At 43.1% G+C, this 10640-nt stretch overlaps 1 protein-coding gene across 1 annotated transcript in view; it reads left to right on the top strand.

Annotated features, from left to right (window-relative positions):
- The first annotated feature begins 235 nt into the window (after positions 1-235).
- LOC133933828 (cholecystokinin receptor-like) overlaps positions 236-10640 on the top strand; it is a 29190-nt gene continuing 18785 nt past the window's right edge. The window contains exons 1-2 of the mRNA XM_062381065.1: positions 236-371; positions 9276-9524. Coding sequence (XP_062237049.1) covers positions 236-371; positions 9276-9524 — 385 coding nt within the window. The remainder of the gene's footprint in view (positions 372-9275; positions 9525-10640) is intronic.

Here is a 10640-nt window from a genome sequence, read left to right as displayed (position 1 = left end):
AGCTTCATTCCTCCACACTCCGCTGCTGTGAGCGCTGCTGTCACACTCCGCTCGTTCTTCACCTTATTCCACATTGTTGGGCTTTTCAAATTGCAGTCAAGTTTTTTTTATTCTTCTCTCTCTCCAAGTCTCATGTCGCTTCCTGATATGAAGAAGAAGGCGACGGGGGAAAGTCGATTTTTTTTTTAAGTAGCCCAGGTGTGATATAATAAAACTGTCCCTGTCTCCAGAGAGCATGGCTCTGCAGGCGGTGAATGGGAGCGGGCTGGAGGTGTCGGCGGGATGTGCGGAGCAGGGGAACCTCAGCCTGGGAGTCAACATCAGCTGCAGCAACAGCTCCAACCTCCCGAGACCGATCACCAGAGTCAGAGGTACGATCCTCTCTTCTCTTCTTTTCTCTTCTCTTCAAGCTGATGTGTTAAACTGAACTTTATTACAGCATTTAAAATTCCAATAAAATAAAAGCATCAACATCCTGGTTTAGTAAATATGTAGAAGCAGTGAGTTTGTTTTACATCAGCTTGGCGCTGCTGGCTTCTAATTAAAAACTGTCATCTCTGCATGATTGATTGCCTTCTTAAAATGTAATCAGTAGACCTCATGTTATTTGCCCACACATATTTAATTGGATGTTTGTTAAGGAAAGAAAAATCCCTGCGTTTTACCAGAGAATGATTTGCAATCAGGACGACTTTCTCAGCCTTCCCCACTGTCTGCAATCAATCACCAAGCAGCCCAATTTACAGAGTGCCTCTCCCTGCATCGATAATGCCACAATCAGAATGAGCAGCCGGTGTTTGCTATGAAAAAAAGCAGCTTTAAATCTAAACGTTTGTTTATTTCTTGACTATAATTCTCAAAGTGCTGAGATTAAACCGCACACTGGAGGAGATAAAGCCCGCTGAGCTTCGTCCTCTATCAGGACACCAGCGTGCTGATTAGGTAATGAGGTCTGAGCATAGGGGGGAGACTTCTTTTCTAAATTTTACCCCCCTTTATTGCAGCTGCCGCAGTATCAAGTTTAATTTCAAGTCTCTCACTAAATAATTCACAGCCGTTCCTCCTTCTGTGCAGCACTACTTTTTATTGACCTTATACAGGAGCAGGCATGAACGTCAGCACCAGCAGTGCAGCCGTATGGGCTCAACTATCCCAAGTGCAATCACACCCTGTTGGGGGTGTGCACTGTTTGACCAAGAGAAAGGTCGCGCAGACAGATTGATGCTTTCATCTCATTCCCTCGCTCGCACGTCTTTGAGGTGACACAGACGAACACTGCTCTTTTATTTACTTTAATATTTAGCGGACCTATTTCTCCTGCGCTCTCTCCCTTCAGGCCAAGCGAGAGCAATGGAGCCTGATTATGCGGCGGTATTGTTGCTCTCAGATGTGATACTCCGATGCCGGGACAGGAAATTAAAGCCCCACCCCAACGCTTGTTAAAGTGCCCGGTGTGATTATTCACTGAATTGGAGATTTCAGCCTTTGCTTGCAAAAGGATTGATCTTGGAACCATATTTATATACCGAGTATTTCAGAGCAGTGAGAACAAAACACTAAAGCAATTTGAGTTGACAAGTAAAACTTCTTAAAGCCAAAGGTTACATTCTTGTGTTGTTCCTGTTTTGTCAACAGCCGACAGGCCAACACATATTTTTCTGCTTTCAGACATGCACAGATCGTGGATATTCCCAGATATTGTCCAAAGGGCCTGTATGTGAGAACGCAAAGGTCCTTTTCAGTTGCTCTGACATTTTCTGGACGTTTTTCTGTCTGTTCTCTAGTAAGAAAACAGCAAACAAGAGGGAACTCCACTCAGGATGATTTCAAACCATCTATATTGACATCCTGGTTGTGTGCTTTGACCTATACAATGTTTATCTCGTGGCCTAAGACTTGGGATTGTATTTCCAGTGTCTATAGTTTGCTCTCTTACATGGCTGCCACCCCTGCATTAACCATTTGGACTTCTTTTCTTTTCTACTGACTATAGATATCAAAGAGGTTTTGAAACTCCCTCAGGAGTCATGGGAGAGTTCAGGTGGAGGAGGGGGCTGTAGAGGGACAGACATGAGGCAAAGTTCGTCGGCTCCACTTTAACGATCTAAGCTCACGGTTTAAAGCTAAATCCACTTTTGCCTCTTTAACTGCGGAAATAAACGTCACAGCACCAGACGCTCGGGTCAAATGCGTTATACTTAGTCTCCTATTTAATCAGGAGTGGGTTTGGAGCGCAACAAGCAACAAATCAATCAGAGTTCCATTTCCTTTACCTTTTTAAAAGCCTGATGCACTTGCGCCTTGGCAGATTGTTTCATAATGGAAAATTTGTCCGGTAGTAGTAGAGAACACTTCAGCAGAGGAAGCACACAAGCAGTATTGTGTGCTTCCTCTCACTATTTTTGATAAATTGTCTTTACAATATCTGCATTAAGATTAGAATGCACTCACAACCTGGGTGCTCATATAGGTGCAGCTGTTACCCATGCTGCTAACAGAGGGTGCACTGCTAAGGTAGAGGACAGTGTTGATCTGTTACATACATTAAGAAACGTTAATGCCGTACTGATGCAATAAGCCTTAAAGATTGAACTCCCTCTCTGAGACGTTTCTCATTCGAATCTGAATGCACAGACACGATGTTCACGTTAATAGATTCAGTGTGCCTTACACATCGGAGGATATCATTATCTCCAATGTCCATCCCAAGTAACCCTGCTTTAAAAATTACACTAATTGCAACTTTCCAGAGTTTGAGGATTATTAGTAATCCAGGGTTCGTGGTCTGTACGTTAATTTGTAGTCTGCTCTAGAAACTGCTCTTTCTGCTGGATTTCAGCGGTGTCAATTTATATTTACATATACAGGTGTACAGAAATGTAAATATGTGCTTGCCTGTGTATGTCCTTCCTGCATTGTTCATGATAATATTTCAGCTGTTACATGGATGATGTGGGAGGGGTGGTCTATTCTTGCTTTGCACTGTTCACTAACCGCCTTTTGCTGATGGTATTTCATCTGATGTTTTATTTCACATAATCCTCTGGGATACATTCCCACTTCTGGAGAGATGGACTGTTTTGTTCTGTCTTTTCTCTTCAGTGTGGAGCAGCTGTAAACGTCCCACAGTACAACAGTGAAACAGTGTCTGACATAAATCACATTAGAGTGATCACCCGAGACCCCGAGAGCAGTTTGATTCAGACAGAGACTTGTTTATGTGGTTCAACATCTGTAGCTGCGTGGTGGCTAAGCCCCGGACACTCTGCGTTCCCCGCTGATTCAAAGCGGCACTTTGCTGAGCTCGCCCTGTTCTTCTGAGTTCATGTGAGATAAGTTATCATGAAGTGGATCTCATAAGTATTAAATGAACACTGTTTCATTTTTTAGAGACAGAAACTGGTGAAGTCAGGCTTGAAGTTTCGAAGCAATTTCGACTTCAAGGTGTTTTGAGGATATTAAAATCTTGTTCTCTTTGGGTGTTTACATTGTGATGAAGCCTGCCATGAAATTATCATGGTAATCAGATGAAATAATTTGGAAAATTTTGCTTAGAAAGATAGAACACACACACACCCAGGCAGAGTATTTGGATACAGGGTAGGCAAAGCAGCCATCGCCTGAGGTGATGAGAGGGTCCAAGAGAACGGCTTATGACGTTTGTCCATAGCAATAACAAGTTTGTTACGTGTCGGCATTTTCAAAGTTTGGTCTTTTCGAAGTCTGTGTGTGTGTGTGTGTGTGTGTGTGTGTGTGTGTGTGTGTGTGTGTGTGTGTGTGTGTGTGTGTGTGTGTGTGTGTGTGTGTGTGTGTGTGTGTGTGTGTGTGTGTGTGTGTGTGTGTGTGTGTGTGTGTGTGTGTGTGTGTGTGTGTGTGTGTGTGTGTGTGTGTGTGTGTGTGTGTGTGTGAGAGAGAGAGAGTGTGAGAGTGAGTGAGTGATGTTTTCTGGTTCCGGTGCTGGGGTTGTGCACTGGCTATTATTGGCTCATCTTCCTTCCTGATAATGACTGGCTGTGCACAATCCAGTCCACAGCAGGTTGAAAGTTATTCTGTTGTGATATAGATTTACTATAGAAAATCAATAAGAGATTATAGCTTTTAGATGCACTCATCTCGTCAGCTTGAAAACAGCACATACATTGTATGATGAGGATGTATGTAGATGTCTGTGGACTATGAGAGCATTAATAAAGATCCCCACAAACATGGGCAGCACTTTGTCAACCATGCAGTCGCCGTATTGATCTGTGACTGCATGTCAGCTTTATTCACTCTCTATAGTGGGGGAATGGAGAGATGAGCAGCTGCAGCTTTATGAATTTATCTGGCAATATAGACTCTGTGCATATGATGCAGAACTAATTACAGCGATAATCCTGAGTCCACCCGTGTTGTAGAGTGACAAAGTAAAACAGTCAAATGTTATGTAGGATTCTCAACCACGGTGCAACCGAGCACATGAGCGAGAAGTTTATCACTCGATAGTTACTATTAATCGATTTTTTTACTCTGTGATCCTAAAATCCCTACAAAGTGTAGGCTCCCTTCACTCCTGACTTTCAGAAGGTCCAGTTAGTAAATGTGCAGCATTGTGTTTCCCTTTGAAAAGACTGGTGCCTCAGTGCTGGCATTGTTTTCCTACTGATTTATGGGAATTAAGCAGCAAACACATCAGCTGAATGGTAAAATCAATATGAAAATGCAGCACTTCTAATACAGTAGACCTTGATCGGAGACCATATTCAAGTGCATGAGAAACCTCCTATTTAATCGATTTAATCTAGTCAGAGGTTGCTACACTTAATTTCATGTATTTTAGTGATTTTCTTGTTTTAATAGGTGATCAGATTGAATTGGCTTATTTCAGGTTGCAGATGTTAACCTACACACAGCAAGGTGGACGATACATAGCCATAACTCTCGGACATTCAGGCCTCTGGACACACCTCTGTCCAGTAATCTGAATGCATTGGAACATTGGGCTCTGTGGGAGTGTCATTTACAGTGTGCAGCGAGCCGGCCTGTCGAACATTGGCAGGCATTTGCCTTGCTGTTATTGTATTTGCAGAGACAGCAAAGTGGACAGGGATTTACAGAATTTGTCACGCTCGGGAGAGGCTGCAGTGCGGTACCTTACATCAGATTGCTTACCGCTTTACTTTAAATAGACATGAGCTTACACCTACTGTACCTGTCATCTGCCGTCAGGCTTATCGTCCAATTCCTCCTGGTGTCATCTTTTTTCTCAGGGATGCTTCTCTGCAAGCAAAAATATTCTGTTTAGAATCTTTGGATATGTTGATGAAGCAGAAAAAGGCAGAGTTAATGGCATCAAACGTGTGGGTCTGACGGGGCCTCCCGGGTGATTGAATATGTGCTGAGCTTGTTTGTGCGCTACATAAACAAGCTCTTTCCAACTTCCCAAAATGTTGAAAGTAATGTGGGATCAATATAGTGCTCTCATGGGACTGGTTGATAGGAAGACTAACTGAGTTGGATTGTGCTGACTGTATCATTAACCCCTCCTCATTAGGGATAGAAAATCCAATGCAGTGATCTTCCTCTGCACATCGAGCTCTATGCTAAGTATTCATCTTCCGCCACGTTTTTAAGACCCAGTAATACAGTGTGGAGTAGACAGACCTGTAGTCGGGTCCATGCAGTCCAATTACACTTGAAATCCGGCCTGATCCTCTCAGACTCGAGGAGATCCACAAGGTGCCTGCAAGGTGAATCGGTTTTGGTATTCAGTGATTGTGCTTGTGCCTCTGTTGATTGAACTGAAAATAGAGAAAAGGTCAAAAGCACAGCACCCTATCTTTTGATTGAATCCTTTGTGGATACAAGACATGCTGTCAACTCTCCGAACTTACAGGCAGAGGTTTATTAACCATGATGATGGCAAAGCAACAATGGGGCTTCAAGTAAGATTCAGATTTATTGGTACACTCGATGAAGACATTTAGCTTATTTTGGCCATATTGAAGAAATTCTGAGACTCTGCAAATGAAAGAGGCCATTTCCTTGTTTGTGTGTTCTTTCTTCAAAATAGACTCAGTTTCTTCCACAATATTTTCAAAGGTCTGATACTGATGATAATGTGAAGCCATTTCCTTTTTTCAACTAGTGGAATGATAATTAGTTCCAGCTTAAATCCGGCAAAGTGAGGGTGTCATAGTGGAAGGAGTCGTGGCACATATCTGCTGACTCCCACCAGTTCAGGGATCATTTTCTGACTCCATCTGTTGCAAAGGGTTTTCTACTCCCCTGTACTGAGCAGTTACATCAGATTTGGACGAAGCTGACTGTCATTTGTCACTGTCTGGATTATTTCATTGTCTCACAGGGCCCCGGTTTCAAACATATCCCAGTGGTGAGGTAGTGATCAAAAGGACCAGCTCACAACTGCTGCTCTTTTTATTGCATCACATCACCTCTAAGGTTGTTACCGCTCATTATTAATGACCTTTGTGAGGATTTATTCATGTCTCATTATTAGACTCCAGCTCTGTCAATTGAGTGATGAGAAGCACTCACCCCCCCCCCCCCCCCCCCCCCCGTAAAAAGTCTTTGCTGTGCCGACAAAACCCGGCTAATCCTATCCCACAGATAAGAAGAAAGAGAAGTGATGTGATGAAATTTTAATGATCCCCGTGGGGAATCATAATTACAGTTTACGTGGCATCAGCCAATCAGATATGCAGCAAGACTAGAGAAGAAGTTAAGTTAATACACACAACCCAAACACACTCTCAAGTGTTGATCTCTCATCTCTTGGCTGAAACGCTCCCGCTGCTCAGGAGCGTCTCCGAGGTGAACGCCGCCCTTTTATCTGTGATGTATTAATACGTGCCTGTGGATTTAAACGCAGCTGTCACACTTGAGGGAGTCAAAGCAACCAAAGTGAATTGTCCTGCAGTCGCCAGGCTCAGGGGGAGCCGGCATACTGTTGCTGCTCAGTGAATAGATAATTCCACTCTCACTTGACTGGATTGCTCAAAATCAAAATCTCAACACAGTGGAAGAGCCAAGGAGTGTTCGCAATTTAGCTCTGATATGCGTACCTCACGTCTTTCAGTTGAGTAAATCAAATCAAACTCTTGTCAGGCCTGTCACCAAGCTGTTTGGTGGATGTGTTGTTCTCTCACTGAAACAGGGGATAGGTGTTGACTTCTGTTGACTCGAAAGTGGCGTCAATGCTCAGCTAATGAAACTGCTCCCGAAGCCATCAGAGGGTTTTCTTATCACAGGAATAATTTATATTTGCAGTGGAGGACATGTGGGTCTCTCAGGTGGCAGTGGTGACTTACTTGTCATCAAACCCAAACCTTATCTCATTAAATCTTTGCTGCCTAGCTCCTCTGGAGATTGTCCAATAAATGAACGACTTGTCCACTTACATTTCCTCGTCACGGCCTCATCTGTGTGTTCAAAATACCTCAACAATACAGGGTCAGATTCTCTATTTGATCGCTTAGAGGCTCGGGAGAGGGTTAACACATTTTCCAACAATAGAAATCTGGATCTAGTAAATTTGAATATGGTTTCATAAGGGGGGAGTTAGGCCTTGGCAGAAGTCTGCCCTCTAATGAGTACCATTCTAGTTTTCTTTTCTATATAATTTGGTGTTGGTGATCTCATCTGAATACCGAGTAGTTAAATAGACACATACTTTTATGAGTTTTATTTTAAGAATACTGCAGATAATCCTTTTGCTTCACATATATTGTTATTTTGAAAGCATTGAGTTTCAAGTCATGTCTCTGCGTGGGAGGAGAATGAGATATTATGAAAATAAAAATAGCTGCATCATTAACAGGCCATTACTCTGGTTGCCCACTGATTATGACCAAAAAACAAAATTCAAATCCCCACGTATGAGCGATAACAATGAGAACAGCAGCTCCACTCCTCATGTTCAAGCATGTGTGTCTCTCTGCAGACTCTGCTGCAGACTTCTAGACGTCTCCCATGTCGATGCTTTAATCAGCCGACTCAGTCAGCTCAGCACATGGCTGGCCCCGACCTTGTCCTGGCAAATACTCTCATTCTGAAGAAGACTGGCTGTGACAGGCCAGTGTGAGTGAAGGGAGCATCCCAAAACCCCTCTGGCTGGGCTGTCCTGCAGCCGGGCAGCTGAACGGCAGCTGTGGATGAAGGAGTCCATGTGAAGCACACTAACAGTATTCTGGAAGAGGAGACATTCTGGTATTTCTATACAGCGAAGAGTTTAGAGCTGTATTAATGCGGGGACCGTGGTTTTGTCCCGACTCAAAAGTTACATTACATGCAGCAGATTTGGTTTCAGTGTCTTGTATCGGACCCCATCGTGTCCTATCCCCTCCTCACTGGTGCCGTACCGTACTGCATCATACGCGTTTCCTTCTGTTTTGTTTCTTAATGATATTAAATAGTTAACTCTTTTAATAAAATAATGACAAATGACTTGAAATGTTACCAATAAATTGCTGCTTTTTGCCTCCTCAGATAAGAAGAGGACTGTTTAACTTTGATCTTGTTTTTCCAGTTTGAGTTGTATTCCCGGGTTAGCACCTGACACGGTCTGTTCAACTCTTATGATCTTGTTGTGTTCATCCTTTTCTCTCACTAGGATTATTTCAATCTGTGTTTGCTTCACGGGATATAAGCAGGGAAGTATTGACACTAGCACGAATTTAAGATCATGCAAAGTTATTCCATCTGGTAATAGGCTTTGGTGTTGTTCATGTACGTTATTTATTTCCCAGGTGAATAAATAGATACGGTCTGCTCTCTTTGTGTATTGATATTATTTTAACTATTTGACCTTTTTCTTCCTTACCTTTCTTACTTTATTATTTCAGATCTCATTTAATTTAGTGGTTGCTTGAGTGATTACAAGTCTTCACTCCTGCATACAGATGAAGATTTAAATCAAATCCTGCTTTTTAGAATCTGCTGGAGGTTGATGAGACAACCAGCTCATAAATGCACCGCTCTTCTTCTGCTACTTGTATTTGTTTTCCCACTTCTTCTTTGTCTTTGTTTAATAATGTTCCCAGGCTCTTTAGACATATTCTGTCTCTTCTGTCTGAAATAAAAAGTTCCCATTCTTTCTTAATGAGGGATTTTAATGAAACAAGTTGATGTTTCCTTATTTATGTCCATTAATTAATTGCTGCATACTTACTAATACTAATTCACTTGTGCTTCCTTCCTCTAATTGATCGGCCGAAGTAGATACAGACACAGAAGTTATGAATGACATCCTGCCTCTGTCCCTGTGTCCCTGACAGAGATGGACTCGCTGCGCATCCTGCTCTATGTGCTCATCTTCCTGCTCAGCGTCTTCGGCAACCTGCTGATCATTGTGGTCCTGGTGCTGAACAAGCGCATGCGCACCGTCACCAACTCCTTCCTGCTGTCGCTGGCGGTCAGTGACCTGATGATGGCCATCTTCTGCATGCCCTTCACCCTCATCCCCAACATCCTAGAGGACTTCATCTTCGGGGCCTCCATGTGCAAGACCGTCACATATTTTATGGGTGAGAAGGATTTAAGCAGTGTGATATATTCAAACTGCTCCATGTTTTTTATTTGGGTTATATAAACAATATTTTAAACAATACAGCAACTAAGAACTTTTTAATGTGTTTGAGGATGAAGACATCCGATACCTCTCAGAGACAAAAATACTGTGAACACGGTGGCTACACCTTCTTTTAAGGCAGGCCTGCTGGGAGTGAGCACTCGCACTTGCAGATTTGAAAACACATTTACTGACTGAAACTCCCTGCTGGCCTTTTTTTTTGCTCTCGTGTACATAGGGTAACTTTCTTTAGTTGTGCTTCTGGCTGTGTGATAAGAGGCCACTCTCACAGGCATAAGCAGCACTCACGCCCGGAGGTGTAACTTAAGTTACGACATACCGGTACTTTGTAAATAAGGTGTCAAGTATTTACAAAATCCTACACAAAGCCCTGCCACCAAACTAAACACACCTCACAGGAACGTGGGCGAGATCTAACGAATCTGACCATTTTATGTAAGAACAAGCTCCTCACCCACTGGCCGGGTTAAGAGGTATTTTGTTATTCTAACAGGGAAGTCTGGTCTATTTTAGTGGTTGGCAGAGAAGAGCCTTTCAGGGCTTCTCTCTGGGCGCCATCTTGCATGTCAGAAGGTAACCATCATGCTCGGAGCACTCAAACACTCACACATCTTCAGGAGTGTGACTTAGCAATGAGCTGGCTCCCATCAGGCCAGATTCAAGGTGCCACGTGAGGCCTGAGTCACAACAGAGCGCAAAGGACGGCAAAGAAACTCCGATCAGCGGCAATAATTGGTCTCTACACTTCACTTTGAGTGGCTGAGAGGAGATATTGAAAGGCGAGGTCCACACAATCCTATTATTGACTCAGAGAAGTGATGCACCATCTTTGAGAATGGGCACGCAGAACCTGCTTTTCAATTACTTGGCTCTCTGGGCTGTGATAAGGACGAGGAAGGCAGGAGGGGCAGTCGCCTTTGACTTTAAATACAAAGGTTTCTGTTATTTGGCTGCCTTGTCTTATTCAATGCTTTCGGGCCACGTGAGGGTTCAGCTTAGTTCCTCTGATAAGAAAACATTGTGAATTCATGGCTTTTATTAAACACTGAAT

This window comes from Platichthys flesus, chromosome 22, assembly GCF_949316205.1.
Source record: "Platichthys flesus chromosome 22, fPlaFle2.1, whole genome shotgun sequence".
NCBI classification, from domain to species: Eukaryota; Metazoa; Chordata; class Actinopteri; order Pleuronectiformes; family Pleuronectidae; genus Platichthys; species Platichthys flesus.
The sequence above is the reverse complement of the archived record's forward strand: the minus strand, read 5'-3'. Positions and strand labels throughout refer to the sequence as shown.